The sequence below is a fragment of the Rhinolophus hipposideros genome (assembly GCF_964194185.1).
Source record: "Rhinolophus hipposideros genome assembly, chromosome: X".
In the NCBI taxonomy this organism is placed as follows: Eukaryota; Metazoa; Chordata; class Mammalia; order Chiroptera; family Rhinolophidae; genus Rhinolophus; species Rhinolophus hipposideros.
This window is the reverse complement of record NC_138046.1, coordinates 80695327-80711703: the sequence shown is the minus strand read 5'-3', so window position 1 is coordinate 80711703 and position 16377 is coordinate 80695327. Positions and strand designations below refer to the sequence as shown.

Here is a 16377-nt window from a genome sequence, read left to right as displayed (position 1 = left end):
TCTACAGGAGTGGGTTCTGCAACAGTTTGATAGGAAGAGGTCTTTCTTTTGTTTTTCAGTACGTGTTGGTAGAGTGTTTTATTTTCTCTCCGACTGTAGCCTATTTTTCTTTCTCACACTGTAGTGGTATGTTTTCTCTGCACGATTCCAGCTTCTCACACAATTGGGGGATTCCCTGGAAGGCTGGCTTCTCCTCTTTTAACAGTTTGCCTGGGTCATAGGGCACTGCGTCTTTGTCGGGCTGCAGAGAGCTTTTGAAGTTCCAGAGCTTTTCCTGCTCCAGATTCAGAGCCTGTGTGTTTCAGCAGTTCTGTTTACTCCTGCAGGGACCCGCCCAGATATGTGGGGCCAGGGGCGGGGTGAGTTGTGAGAATTGTCCCAGAGTAATTGCTGCAACCACCGACACAGTTGGTCCTGCTTCCTCAGCTCCCTCCCCTTTGCTGGAGCTAGTTGGATTGCGAATCTGTGTCTGCAGACCGCAGTTCTCAGAACTTCAAATATTCTGTTCTTTTGATCTGACACTGCTAGTGTTTTGCTTCTAGCACTGGGCAGGTGGTGGCGGCGCAAGCTCTTGGTGGGTAGGGAGCTAGTCTCAGTGCCTAAGGCTTCCATTCTCTTTGGCAGTGAGGGCTTAAACCACTGTTTTCAGCTTTCTTCCCTCAGTCTTTGCCCCGAGGTCTCTGCCATGAGCGTTGGGTTCAGCCATGTTATATGCTGTCCCCTCAGCCCTTTGGTCCACAAACGGAGCCCTAGCAGTCCAAGTTCTTCCCTGACCCACAGCTGCTGTAGCTCTGGGATGCAGCGAGCATGGAGCACTGAGCTAGGTCTGCGTCTTGTGCCCCAGCAGCTCGGTCTGTGCACTTCTCCACTCCCTCCTCCGCTCATGCAATTTTCCCACCTTTAGGTGAATTCAGTAGTGAGACTCTTCATCTTGCCTTTCTGCTGTGCAGGGAGTCTTTTGTAGAGTGATAGTTTTTCAATTTATTGTAAATTCCAGTGGAGATTTCCGGAAGCTCACCTCACGTGGCCATTTTGATGACGTCCTTTTTTTTTTTTTTTTTTTTTTTTTTTTTTTTTTTTAAGAATGGGAGCCATCTGGTTTATGATATTGTAAATGGAGTTCTGTGAGTTTATTACATTATGTTGGTGCAAAGTAATTGCGGTTTTTACAATTATTTTTCACCTTTTAAACCCCAATTACCTTTGCACCTACCTAATTGCTAATTAGTAGACATTGGTAGTATGGTATGATGGGTATTGGAGCCTATGTGGTCAGAAGACGAGTCTCCATAATTTTAGTTGTGTGATTGGTCAAAGGACCTGGCCACCTCTCTGAACCTCAGTTTCCTCATTTTTAATTATGGGTAATAGTGAGACTCAGCTCAATCAGTAAGGATCAAGTGATTCCGTAGATGTGAAAATATTTTGTAAACAGTAAAGCATGAGGTACTTCAAAGCTGGTATTATAAAAGGTCCAGTTGGAAATCTCTTTTATGTCCATTTTGAGGAGCTCCCCCTATGCCTTACCTCCTGTGGAAGGCACAATGGCTATAACCCTGAGCAATGAAGGATGCCCCAGGCAGGGGCTGGCCGACAGAATGCCTTAACTAAGTCAGAGATAGAGGTAGAGATTGTGCATTAATTTCATGACTATAGGGTTATTCTTCAGCTGATATATTGGAAGGCAGTCCCGTGTGAGAGGTCATATGTTCCATAGTCTGTCTGTGTTGTCTTTAAACTGCTTTGTCATTGGTCTTTTGGAGCCATGATGCCCTGGGGGATCAGTCCTTCTTCAAAGCAGGTTGATGGAAAAGCTGACTTCTAAAGGACATGTTCAGCAACTAATTCAGTGCTGGGGAGAGAATGCTTGAGTCCTTTGCCTAACAGGCCATATGTTCTCTATTGTGGAATCTGTTTCTCTAAATGCCAGGAAAACTGATGTTCCATACTGGCTGGAACTAGTTGGGGAAAAAAGAAAACAAATAACACAGTGGTCAGGATGGTATCCAGAGAGAGCCAGACTATTCCCCTATACCATCCTCATCGCTGTGCTTAGATTAGTGTCGTGAATATGAACGTGTGTGTGTGTGGTGTGTGTTTGTTTGGCAGAGCGATAGATGTCTGCCTGCTGCTGTGTGCAGCCCAGTCATGATGGCCACAAAGTCTAATGACCAGGGTTAGGGTCTATGCACAACCCCTGCCTTGCTGGCTGACCCTGAGCTCAACACCTTAACTTCCTTGTGGCTCAGTTTTGTCATCTGTCAAATACAGAAATAAACCTAGACTTCCCTATGTACCTCACAGGGTGGTTGTACCAATCACTGAGTGAATCTGTGCCAAGGTTGCGTTTCTTGGGAGCGAGGCATCACAGAAAGCCATATTCTTTCATACCCATGACCTCTCTGGATGGCATCATGTGTGGGTGAGAACAGGAGGCTGCAGGACTGGGGTCCATTGTGTGTAAGGAATGCCATGCTATGTAACCCCTGGGGGTGGGATAGAGTAGTGTTAAAAATGTACCACCAACTCTCAGTTGGTCAGTTTCAGTGAAGAGGAGGGATGGGGGAGGACCCCAGATAATTTAGATCAAATATGCTTGAGCCTTGCTTTAGCCATTGATTTCAGCCTCTACTCATCCCAGACCCAGGGCTGCCTTGAATCACTAAGGAAAGATGGACTGGAGCTTTTATTCTTCCCTGGAGGAGGAGGTCATGAGTAGGGATAAAAGCATGAGGCCTATGTAGTCCATATTCACATTCTGGGTCATTCCACTCACTGGCTAATGGAGAGTTTACATTATTGTTTGTCTTGTGGCACTTGCGATTTCCAGTGCCATCTCTCTCACCTCCACCCTTCACTACTAGTATGTGACTTTTTCCATAAATTTGTAGAGCTCTGTGGGTGGGGGAAGTGGTAAGTAAAGTAGCCAGCTCTATGGACTGAAAACATTCTCATTTTGTTTCCTAAGCTGATCACTGGAGATTCCATCGTTAGTGCCGAGGCAGTATGGGATCACGTCACCATGGCCAACCGGGAGTTGGCATTTAAGGCTGGCGACGTCATCAAAGTCTTGGATGCTTCCAACAAGGATTGGTGGTGGGGCCAGATCGACGATGAGGAGGGATGGTTTCCTGCCAGCTTTGTGAGGGTGAGTGTCAGTCAGCCTTCATTCTCCTCTCCTGTCCCCTTGGCTGCCTGTCCCTGGCTTCCCCCTCACCAGCCCCTGTTCTCCCTCTCATTCCTCTCCTGGTGACTCCTCTGATATTTTACTCCTTTTTTTTTCGGTCTCCTACCCAAGAATTGGGCTTTCTTTCCTTTTTTTCCCTTCTAATTTTGAGACTTTTCCTTTTTTATCTTGTTTATTTTAACAATCCCCACCTCCTGACCCCTGCCTCCTACCCACTGTGACTTTGTACAAATCATTTTCCTTTTGGCCTTGATGGGTTTTTTGTTTGTTTGTTTGTTTTGTGGGGTTTTTTTTTGTTTTTAATTTTATTGGGGAGTATTGGGGACCAGTGTGTTTCTCCAGGACCCATGAGCTCCAAGTCGTTGTCCTTTAGTCTAGTTGTGGAGGGCATAGCTCAGCTCCAAGCCCAGTCACCATTTTCAATCTTTAGTTGCTGGGGGCGCAGCTCACTGGCTCATGTGGGAATCAAACCGGCAACCCTGTTGTTCAGGGCTTGTACTCTAACCAACTGAGCCATCTGGCCACTCCAGGCCTTGATGGTTTTTGAAGACCCTTTTAACTCTATATTGCTGTGAACTTTTACCTTTCTTATTTCTCTTCTGCTTTTTTTCTTGTCCTTGTCTCCTCTTTTTTTATCCTTTCTTTTTATAGATCTCTCCCCTCCCGTCCCCTTCCTTTGTCACTCCTCTGTGCTTCCTTTCTCTCATTTAGGGAAATGTGAACACACCTGTGTGTTGTCTCAGGATTGTCTTCAGCTGCTAATGCAAGAGTATGGGCTCCCTACCTGGGGCTAGAGTTTACTCATTGGAAATCTTAACTTTTTGCAAGAGAGTCACGTTGCTGGGATCCAAGATGTACTGTGTTGGGAAGCAAGCAGCCTGATATGGCTTCAAAGCCATGGCCCCTTTGACACTGCACCATGAAGAACCTGGGCCTTAACAGAAGGGCACTTGGGAGGGTGCTCTTTAGCAGTTTTGCTTCCTCTGGGTCACCAGTTATCAGGATGTTAGGGGGAAGAGCACTGGTCTCGTGACCCAGCTTTTGGTCTTTCTTAGAATTAAGAATTAGCTCTTTAACAATTGTAAGCTCTGATTTTCCCCATCCACAAAATGGTGTTGGCAATTCTTTCATACCAGGGGATGTCACAGTGAATTAGATAATACACGTGAGAATAGCTCTGTGGCAATACAAGTAACAATGCCACATCAGGATGTAGTAAGGATGACTATCCTTACTACAGTCTATCACTCTTAGTTTCTTCTGTAAAATAAGGCTGAAGTTTCTTCTGTAAAATAAGGCTGAAGTCCTGACCCAAACAGAAGACCAGAGTGGCTTGGGCCCTTGGAGGATGAAGGACCTCAGGATTAGAATGATGGCAATGTGACATGAGGGAAGGAACAGGGCATTTGGAATCAGACAATCGAGATGCAGTCTTAGCTTTATTACCTCCTAGCTCTTTGGCTTTTGGTAAGATGTTTCATTTCTCTGAGCCTTGATTTCCTCATCTGAACAATAGAGATAGCAGACTTTTTACAAGGATTAGATGAGATCATATGTAAGGAAAGTGTCTAGCACAGTGGATACTTGGCAAATGGTGACTTACTTTATTGTCATTATCCTCACCATCATTCCCACCAGCACCTTATTAGCTCCCTGAAGGTCTATAAATCAAGGCTGGCCATAGTAGTTGAAAGAAGTCTTCTTCTTTGGAGGGTTGCAATCCCAGGAAGCACTGTTAACTGGTTGGAATGGTTTAGGTAAGGGCACTGGTCAGAAGCAGAAAGGTAGACAAAATGGCCTCTTATCCTCTTCTGTCCTGAGAATCTCCTAATGAGATATCCAGTCTTCTTTTTCCTCTACGTATGTGTCATCTTCCATCATGAGTCTCCAAATGCCATCTGTGTCCTAGCTCAGCTTTGCTGGTTGATGAATCGGTCCCAGGGGTAGCATTGATGTACAGAAAGAGCACATCAATAACCGTGGGCCTTTGGAGCTAGCATGAGGCACTGTACACAGACAGCTTGTATGCCTTGGACTGACAGCACCCCCTTTTAAAAGAAGGATTAAACTGCACACAATGATATGTCACCCAAATCCAAATGTATTTCACTTTCATTGAAATGTCATTTTTATAATAAACAGTATATCAAGGGATGGAACAGAATGATTGAGCAAGGCATAATGGGTCAGGGAAGCTAATGGCAGAGCCAGGCTTTAGAATATCAATGAGCTGACATTGATTCTCCTCCATCCAAGGCCAGGAAAAGTGATCCTCCAAGTAAATAGTCCAAACTGCCACTTAGGTGGCCTGACTCTGACCTTTGAGAAGACCATTGGATGGGCCAGGCATGCATGATATACAATATAGCCTAGTGGTTCTCAGCTGCACAATGAAATAAATCACTTGAGTAACATAAAAACAAAACAAACAAACAAACAAACAGAAACACAAACAAAAACAAAAACTGAGGCTCCAGGCTGGTTAAATCAGAATCTTTGATATTGAGAACCATTGGTCTAGACAAGCATAGTCCAATAGACATATAATATGAGACACAAATGCAAGCCACAGACATAATTAAAATTTTTCTACCAGTCACACTAAAAGTAAAAAACAAATGATAAAGGTGAAATTAATTTTAATGTTTTACTTAACCCAATATATCCAAAATATTATATAATGTCATATATTATCAGTATAACATATTAATGATATATTTTGCTAAGTCTGAAATCTGGTGTGTATTTTATACTTACAGCACATCTCATTTCACACTAGTCACATTTCAAGTGTTCATTAGCCACATGTGGCTAGTTGCTACTGTATCAGATAGCATAAGGCTAGACTGAGGACCGCAATAATAGACCAAGATCATTAATGGCAGAGCCGAAATCATAACTTAGAATTCCAGTATTCTGTCTATACCAGTGTTTATTCTATGAGAAACTAAGATAACATTCAATGTTGCCTCAGATTGTATTCAGATAAGCATCTGATCATTATAAACCTTTTTGTTTGTTTGTTTTAGTAATAGTCTAATGATCTTCAGATCTCTAAAAGGGAAGTACCATGGAACTTAGGGGCCAGCTATTGTGGTGTCGACAGTAAAAGGAAATGGTGGGGTAGGCTACTGTTGCATGAATGATGTGAATATTGGTTCCAAGGTAGACCTGTCAATTTTCATGAATGAGTATTTATGTGTAGGTTTACATTTTTAGCAAGATTGTGGGATACTCAAGGGATTAAATGATGGAGGTTATGGAAGCTCTTTTCTAGTAGATATTTAAAAATAAGATTGCTACCTCCATTCTTCTACATTGATTTTGGTTGTGGGTAGAATGGTATTGTGGAAACTATTAGCAAATTAGAGACCTGAGTTCTACTCTTGGCACTCCCAAACATTTGGCATATGATCATGGGCTTTTCTTTTCAATTTTTAAAAATTTATTTTTTAATTACCATTGACATACAATATTGTATTAGTTTCAGGTGTGCAAAACAACATAGTGATTAGATATTTATGTACTTCACCAAGTGGTAACCCCAATAAGTCTATTTACCCATCTGACACTGTACATAGTTATTACAATATTAATGACTATATTCCCTATGTGATACTTTACATCCCCGTGTCTATTTTTTCAATTATAGTTGGCATTCAGTATTATTTTATATCAGTCCCTGATAAATCTCGTATCCACCTGACACTATACATAGTTTTATAATATTATTGACTATATTCCCTATGGTGTATTTTACATCCCCATGACTAGTTAGTAACTAGCAATTTGTACTTCTTAATCCTTTCCCCCTTCTCACCCAGTCCCCCAACTCCCCTCCCATATATAGTAACCATTGGTTTGTTTTCTTTTTCTGTGTTCTCTTTCTGTTTGTTTATTCATTTATTTTGTTCTTTAGATTCCACACATAAGTGAGATCATATGATGTTTGTCTTTCTCCGTCTGACTCTTTTCACTTAGTATAATACCCTCTAGGTCGATCCATGTAGTCACAATGGTTCGATTTCATTCTTTTTATGGCTGAGTAATATTCCATTGTATATATGTGCCACCTGTCTTTATCCAATTGTCTATTAATGGGCATTTTGGTTGCTTCCATATCTTGGTTATTGTAAATAGCACTGCAGTGAACTTAATTTATCTGGACTGACCCTGAGCTGAGATTTAGTAGCTCCTGGAGAACATCATCCTTGGTACGTAACATGAAAGTATAGTAGCAAAGACAAGACTTCTACCCTAACTACATACCAACTGTACACTTTTATAGATCATTGGACAAAATTAGTCACTGATGTAGCAGGGCATCTCCATTCGCCACCTGGAAGTCTCATTGCTGTGTGAACATCCCAGCCTTACGTTGGATAATCAAGGGTGCTTAGTGCAGTTCTGTCCAAGCTGGCCCTACCTGACGTTAATCAGATTAAAACACAACGTGGAGTCTGAGAAACCCAAATTCTTGCCTCAGTTCTGCTAATAGATGTGCAGCTTGAACAGCTTCCTGTGTATCTTTGAAGCTCGGTTTTCCTCCTTGTAAAATGGGGATAATTGAGTCTTGTGAAAATCCTTTTTAACCTGTGGTATGCTGGATACCTGTAAATAGGAAGTGTGATACCGTTTTAGCTATTGTACAAGAAATTGCTGGGTATATGTGTCTTCCACCCAGTCAAATATCTGCCTCTCCTGTATTTCAGAAGTGCATTCTGTATGTGTGTACGTGTGTGTGGGTTCTCAGATTCTCTCCTTTCTGTACTGGGGACATGGCTTCATAAGAGCAATGCAGAGGTTGATGTACCTTCCCAGCAGTTGGTCGGGTTAAGTGAATTATGGCTTGGTGAACCTCAGTCCCCATATCTAGCTGCTGACATCTTCAGCTGCTTTCTTGGGGTGGTTTCTCATCCTGGGAACTAAGAACAGACTGCTAGGATATGACTCTGTCTCTGAATAGCAAATCCCACCCCTGTGGTGGGCCGCCTTTTGAATGTCAGGCCCTAACTCTGAATTATTCAGGCTCTTCCTTTGTCGCCATATAAAAAGGAGTCTTTGTTTTGACTTTGGGCTATGGCCTGGGGAGGGCTTGCAGCCTACTTTAAAGGCAGGCTCTGTTCAGGACACATAGCATCCTGTTATTATTAGTAGTAGGTTAGACCTATGTGGAAAGTCATGGTTTTGGTCAGAAAGTAAAGTGCTTGCTCAGGTGCCATTGGCATATATATTCTTTCTTTCCTTAGATTCTAGATTTCTCTGGTTTCCCACCTGCCTGGAGGCAGGAGGATGAAAGGATGAGCTAATCAGGTCATTACTGTCATTCTTTGCAGTTCTACAGATCAGATGTCACAAAAACTAAACCTCTCCTGTTCATAGGGAAGCCCACTATTCCACAGTGTTACTTGGCTTTTAATTATGTAGTATCTCTTTTTGGTTGCACTTGGGGAAAGCTTTTCACCTGTATGGAACCCTAGACTTGCAGTATTAGTTAGAGTTGGAAAGATCCATTTTGGCCAGGAGTGGCCAACGTGATGTTTACAGGGGCCAGTCAGGTAACTTACGAGAGTAAAGCAGCCTGAGACTGGGGTAAGTGGTGGCCTATGTCTAATTGGGAAATCTGTGCTCCATTTAAAGGGAGCAAAAGGGAGTTGGTTGGTTCTCATCAGTGGGATAGGATACAGGAAGGAGGGAAGTCCAGTGGACTGAGATCTTTCAGTATTTTCAAGAAAAGATAGGAATTGAATTTATGTAAAAATCCCTGTATTTTAAAGATGTTGACAAGTAATTCACATTTTGAAAAGAAAAACTGTAAGGGACAAACAACACATCCTTAGGGGCTAAATTGTCCCCCCAGGTCCCAGCTTGAGACCACTGATCAACCTGACTTCTTCATTGTATAAATCCCGGGCAACCATAGGCCCCGAGAATGGAAGTGACTTGCTTACTCATGTAGAGAATTAGTGACCAAGCAAGGACATGAACCCAGCCCACTGAATATTACTTAAGACAGCTGATTTGTCTAGTAAGTACAGTGCTTGTCAATTTATATTTTCCTATGAATGGGCCATAATTTTCTGTTTCTTTGTATGCCTTGTAATGTTTTGTTGTTGTTGTTGCAAACCGGGCATTTTGAATATTATAGTGTAATAACTCTGGAAATCAAATTCTCTCCCCTTCCCAGGGTTTATTGTTGTTGGTTGTTGAGGGCTGCAGTTGTCCATTTGTTTAGTGACTTTTCCAAACTGTTTTTGCAGACTGTATTCCTTGTCATCTGAAGTCTTGTCACTGAAGTCTCTGTTCTGTTATCTCATTGGTCAGCAAGTGACCTGACAATGATTTCTTTAAATACCTGGAGCCAAGATGAAACAAAAAATACTCTCCTGGTCTTTGAGGCTTGTCTCTGAGCTGGGGCATTCCCTCAACACTACTCCAGGCTGCCCACAACCCTGCCTTAGTGTTCTTCTCCTACTTTCCTGCTTGCATGGAACCCATAGACCCTCCAGAAATGCAAACATACAATCCTCTCAGGCTTTTTCTGAGCATGCATCTGGTCCAGAGCATGTGTGTTGCACTTCACATTCCTTGGTATGCATGGTGGCCTTTCCGAGTCATTATTCTCTCAATAAATTTCTGCCTCAGTCTCTTCCTTCCTGTGATATTGGGTCTGTATGCTGCTTACCCCTTCCACCATTCCTTACCCTGGGGGAGCATGGGCAATATATGTCTTTAAATCTTTCGACAGAGGCAGACACAGCCTCAAAAGCCACTTCAACACGAGGGGGTGGGTGTACAAAACAAAGGTAAGCTTCTGTGCTTGTCCCTCAGGGCCAAATAGGTCAAAACACATAGCCACTGTATTTTAAGAACAAAGCAATTAGCTCACTGGCACCAGCAAGCTGCATGAGGAATGTGGGCCATCCTTCTCTCAGCTGCTGGGGAATAGAGCATGGTAGGCAAGTTTGCAAAAATGCCTTGACACTCTCTTACCAAATTTTAGCTGCTCTTTTCTGCATCAGTCAGTCCCCTGTTTGCTGTAAAGTTTGGATTAGATTCCAGTATTCTCAAAAAGTTGGTTCTGTCAGTCTTTGTCAGCTAAAGGTTGTTTCAGTGGAGGGACTGATTCTTTGTGCATCCTAATCTGGCGCTTTTAGTGATGTTACCCCCTCTTAAATTTTATTTCTGTGCTTTCTGTGCCATAGAACCAGCAAGAAAGGGTATGCTTGGGCTGCTAACAAGACTTAACACTTGAGGACCTACCTCCAATCCCAGGCTAATGCCACAGTATTTTGCTTTCTTGGGATGAGTTCAGATATGCCAGCCCTTGTTTATCCACTCTAGCTTCAACTAGACTTAGGCCTCTAGCCTTAACCATTCATGTAGAAGGTCTTGTTCGGGGTCCCAGAGGTGACTCATTACAGTATCTGTGAGTTGAGGTTGACATTAGCAGGGAGGGCTTTTCTCCCTGGATTACAGAGATTTCTCTCCTCCATGCTAGAATTTCAGACGGCCTTATTAGCACTCATCTGCATTTACATAGTACATCTTAATGATTTCTCAATGTGCACATGCTTTGGATGACATTATCCAGTACATCTTTTGGCTAATTGGAGGGGATTTTTTTTTTTTAATGTGGAGCAGTGTCCAACTCAGAGAGAACCTTAAATCTGGCTGTTACCTGACCCAGGTGATTTCCTTCATATTCAAGTAGGCGACCCCATAGGTCTTTCTTAGAATCCCCAAATTGAAAGCAGTCTTGAGGGTAATACACATAGTCTGTCCCCCAGCCGCCAAGCAGAGCTATAACTAAATCACCCTGGACTTCTGAGAACCTAGCTGGCATCAGTCAGCAAAGCCTGAACTACTTCCTTATTTAAAGCTGTTAGCCCTTATTCTGTAGTGTAAGCCAATTTCTTGAAACATGTTGCTTTTTCACTAGGAAGATGATATGTAAGAGCTGGCCCCAGTGGAAGACACTCTGAATTGTTCTCTTGCTGGTGGAGCTTCCCTTCCAAGGCCCTGTTGTTGAGCCATAGCATGAAGTAGTGACTTGGGTTGGCTTACTGAGTTGAAGGCTCTGATCTGGAACCTGGAGTCAACCCCTGGGTTCATTTAGGGATCAGCTTGGGCCTCCCTAGTACCATGTCTACACAGCTTTGGTGGTTATGATGCCTTGAGGAGAGGAAGACCATGATTGGTTGAGTGTTTGAAGATGAAGTCTGTTTCTGAGTTTCTTTGGGAAGTACAAAATTTTGGAAAATCATATATATATATATGGTGTATATATGTATATATATTTTTTCTTTTCCCACCAATATAGATATTATTATGAATCAGAGTAAATCTCTTACCTTTTTCTCCTCATGGCTCCTTATTACTAGTGTTATTAATATCTCCTTGCCAGCATTGACTAAGCCCTGAACAAAAGCGACTGCACAGCACTTAGCAACTCCTACCTCCTTGAACTCGGCAGAAAAGGCTGAAGGTATCTGGCATCTTGATAGCCTCCTCCTACACTCCTTGTTCTGCTTATTAGAGGGTCACCAGAGAAACCATACTCAGAAGCCTGTGGGTCTCCTTTTTGGTGTTCAAAATGAGTCATCTTTGAAGAACCTTATTTAGGATGCCTTAGCATTGACGGAGAGAATTGACATTTCCTGCTTTAGCTCTGTTCCCAAAATGGACTTAATCTCTCAAATTAACACAGGGTAGTCATTTCTGGACGACATGAAGGCTGGTTGCCTATCTCTACGATATGAGCCACAGGGCAAAAGATCTGAGGGCTTAGGCCTCATGTACACCACTTCTGTTAAAGGTCCAGCCAACAAGGGAGTCTGACACCTCCTGGTCTAAATACATATAGGTACCATTATCTTTCAGAAACACTTTCTCTTCTACCACAGGATAGGGATAAAGGAAAAGTAGGCCAGGGACCAGAGCCCACCACTGACGTTGTTATTTCCTGAGCTTGGTGGGCTGGACTGATTAGTTAAGTTTGTCAGTCCTTAGGGGACCTAAATATTCTCCCCTTTCCTTGACTAGGATTGCAACTCAGATCCAGTGAGATCTTAGTCACAGGCTGACTTTTGCTAAGTCTTTTGCCTTACAGGAGCCAAGGGGTCAGGTGGATGATGCTAAGAGGGCAAGAGAGGCATATGAATAGGGAGCTTTGGGCAGGAATTTTTCTAGCCTTTTGAAACTGAGTGGCCCTTCTCTATTGGATATGTGCCATGTAAGCATATCAAAGGTCAGCTTGTGTGTGTTGAGCGGGGCATTCTCTGTAGAGGAACAGGGAATGATGGGACTCCTAGGAATGGAAAAAATGAAACATCTGTCAGATTATCTTGCAGGAAGTGCGCAGTGAATGTAGAAGGAACATTGAGCTGGGAAGTAAGAGACCTGAATTGAAGGGCCAGCTCTGCTGCTGATTAACTGGGGAATGTCAGTTAGGGATCCTCCCTTTTCTGGGTCTCACTGTCGCAACTGACAAGTCAAGGGGTTGGACCAGGTGCTTTCTAAAGGCCCTATCTGCACCAATCTGAGATTGTTCCATGATTTTAGAACCAGGATAACCTGTGTTTACCAGCCTGCATCTACTCAGAATTGTGCATCAGCATAGTCTGATGGAGCTGCTCAGTGTGGCAGGAAAGATTTGATGTGGTACTAGAGATATTGAATAGAGGGTGGAGGGACCATTGTCACATTAACAGGTAATACCCCATCTCCAGGTGGTAAGGCTATTTCTCTGAGGCACCAGCCAGTGGTTACTACCACGGAAGATGACATGAGATGGCACGAAGAAGCAATTCAGCTCAGAAGCTGTGCCTTCCTGTCCTTTGAGCAGCCACACTCTTAAGAGATAGTGTGTTCTCGGTCCCTGCCAAAGCTACCCATATCTTTTGAGTAGGAAGCTTCCAGAAGTATAAATATCAAGGCCCAAGGCTCACCTCCTTATATATGCCTCTCCCCCTGTCTCTCTGAAGCCAGGATGTTCTTTATTAGGAGTCAGAGCCTTTCATTTTGTAATTACAACTTTGCTTTAGGATCCAGACTTGAGAGAAGAAAAGGGACAATGAACTTTAGCCTGTTCATACTGCAGTATAGATGATTGTTATCAAACCTTTGCCTGAGAATGATTTGGAGGGGAAAAGTGACCATGAGGAAGCAAGGAAAGGAAGTAAGCAAAAGAAAACAAAAAGATGTATATAAAACAAAGGTAAGTAGAAACACCATGGGAAGGGAGGGCTGCACGCATACTTTCCTAGCACCTCCATTTGCTTGAGGCCAGCTGGTCATCCACGGGGACTGTGTTCTAAGGTTCCACGCCCCCTAGGACATATTTTGAATTCTAGAGGACTTGCCTGCAAGTCAGATGGGACTGACTTCACATCTTACATCCAGTGCTTGAGAATGGTATAATCTTTACCATATATCTTCATAACTGAACTTTTTATTTTTCTCACCAGTAAAATGGGGGCTATGAGCCCTGCTTTTTCTCAAATATTAGACCCTGACATTTGAATAGCATTCTAGAGTTTGATATGGTCTTTTCCGGCATGGCCACACTTTGCCTTCTCTCCTATAGAGTTCTAAAGCTAGCAGAGCAGGGCAAAGAGGCTCAATCCCTGATTATAGCTGAAAACCAGAGCACAGAGAGTAATTTCTCCAGAGACCCAGGTCACTTAGAGTAGTTAGTACCTGAAGTCTGAGTTTCTTGGGGCTCACAATCCAGTACCTTCCCCATTTGCTGTGACTATTTTGGGGCTCAAAAGAGCTAGTTGGAGTGAAAGGAGGTTAGCAACTCTGAAGTATCTGCCCCCATGAGTAATTAGGCTTGCTCTTTCCCTGAGAGAGAAATTTGAAGATTGAGCTGGCTTTCTTGAGGAGAGAGGCCACAGTTAAGGCAAAGGATTGGGTCATTGCCGAAGCCAGCCACCCAGCAAAGCAGTGTCTTTGGTCCTATCAGGGCTGCCAGCTTATGCCAGCTTGGCCCTGGCAGTTGTCTTTTGGCTCCTCCTTATCTTCCAGTTCCAATTCCAAGATGGCAGGATTCTTAGCTTCTGTTTACTGATAACATGTTTCTGGCCTGGCCTGGGGCCAAAAGTTCCCCTGAATAAGCCATACAAGAGCCGCGCTTGTCAGTAACATGACTTAGGCTGCTGTCTTCAGACCTCTGTATGACTCTGCAACGGCCAGCCTCTCCCTTCCCTGACCCCCTCAGAGGGATCTGGACATACCTGTGAGCAGACTCAGCCTATGAAATCTCCAAGCCTACCAAGTTTGTCTTTAGAGCATACCTGCTTCTCTCTTACCTTCCCTTCCAATCCTTGGTCCTCCATCTGCTCCAATAAAGAAAGAAATGGAGCAAGTGTAGGCTAGAAGTAAAGCTCCCCACCCCCACCCCCATCCCCAGATATAACCAACCCTTCAGCTCCAGAACAGAAACACCTAGAGCTGGCAGGCAGATTCACTCAGCTTCATTTCTGTTTCCTCACATGAGACATTGGAATCACATGGCTGACTTTGGATGAGGTATCTAGGCATTGAGAGGGAGGTTTGGGATGGGGTTTTAGGTAACAGAACATCTACAGTGGTGCAAGGCCCAGGTACTTCTGCTTCGATCCTTCTACAGGGATGGTACTGGAGAAGCAAAATAAAAGCCTGCTGCAAGTGCAGATGATTTCCTTAAAGGTGAAAGAAAGGCCTTTTCTACCTCATAAATAGCCGGTTCTCTATTTCACGTTGCTTTTCCCCCTTTCTGCTGGGAAAAGATGCAGCTATAAAAGGAAAAATACATTTGGGGTGGTTGGGGTCTGAAAGTCTTGGTTAAAAATTAGTTGAAGAAATTTAGGGATCTAACTTTGCTGACTCTCCTTGCCTTCTACTACCACCACTTCACAACCACCCACCACACTACACCCTACTGCCCCCTACTCAGCAGCAGAGGACCTAGATGGTGAAATTGCCCCTAAACACCGTAAAATAACTTCATCAGCTGTCTTGACCCTACTAAATAGAACATAGAAATTAAACAGATGACAGGGCAGGAGATGGAGGAGCAGAGTGAGCCCAAAGGAGGGAAGAGGAGAGAAACCCTGGAAGGATTTTTTTTATTAGTTTCAGGTGCACAAGACAAAGTAATACTTAGACGTTTATCATTCACATCCCTCACACTGTATGAACCCCTCTCCCCCCATCCAATATCCCTCTGACATCGCACAGTGCCATTACATTTCCACTGTCTCTATTCCTAATGCTGTACTCCGCTTCTTGTAAGTATATACATATATATATACACACACACACATATATATATATATATACATATATATGTAAAATTATAGTTGGCATTCATTGTTGTTCAGCTTCAGGTGTACAGTGCAGTGATCAGGCATCTATATCATCCCTGAGGTGGTCTCCCTAATGAGACAAATGTCCATCGGATACCCTACAAAATCTTTACATTATTGATTACGTTCCCCAAATTAATTTTCAAAACCTCATGGCCATCTTGTGGTTACCGACTGTTTTCTAATCCCCTCACCTTCCCCCTTATCCCCACCCCCCCGCCCATCTAGCAACCCTCAGTTTTTCCTCTTTGTCTCCAAACTGTTTCTGATTAGTTCATTCACTTATTCTTTTCTTTAGATTCCGCATATAAGTGAGATCATGTGGTATTTGTCCTTCTCTGTCTTACTTATTTCACTTAATGTAATGTTCTCTAGGTCCATCCATGTTGTTGCAAATGGTAAAATTTCTTTCTATATGGCTGTGTAATACTCCATTGTATAAATGTACCACAGTTTCTTCATCCAGTCATCTACGGATGGGCATTTCAGTTGTTTCCATGTCTTGGCTATTTTCAATAGAGCTGCAATAAACATAGGGGTGCATATATTTCTCCTTTTTTTTCTTTAAATTTAAGTTTATTGGGGAAACAATTGTTAGTAAAGTTAGGTATATAGGTATATAAAGATTTCAGGTATACAGTTCTGTAATACATTATCTATATCTCACATTGCAAATTAGCGTTTTGGATTTCTATGGGTAGATACCTAAGAGTGGAATTGCTGGGTCATAAGGTAGTTGCATTTCTAGTTTTTTGAGATACACCATACTGATTTCCATAGTGACTGCACTGATCTGCAGTCCCACCAATGGTGTGTGAGGGTTCCCTCTTCTCCACA

The 16377-nt window shown here is 43.0% G+C and overlaps 1 protein-coding gene across 14 annotated transcripts in view; it reads left to right on the top strand.

The window, feature by feature from the left end:
- ARHGEF9 (Cdc42 guanine nucleotide exchange factor 9) overlaps positions 1–16377 on the top strand; it is a 363131-nt gene that overhangs the window by 246010 nt on the left and 100744 nt on the right. For 10 of the 14 annotated variants that reach the window (XM_081042536.1, XM_081042539.1, XM_081042538.1 and 7 more), the window contains one exon: positions 2969–3148. In XM_081042536.1, the coding sequence (XP_080898662.1) occupies positions 3023–3148 (126 nt within the window). In that variant the 5' untranslated portion in view covers positions 2969–3022. Of the gene's footprint in view, positions 1–2304; positions 2461–2968; positions 3149–16377 lie in introns of all 14 variants that reach the window. The other 4 variants (XM_081042534.1, XM_081042545.1, XM_081042533.1 and 1 more) reach the window with 2 other exon arrangements.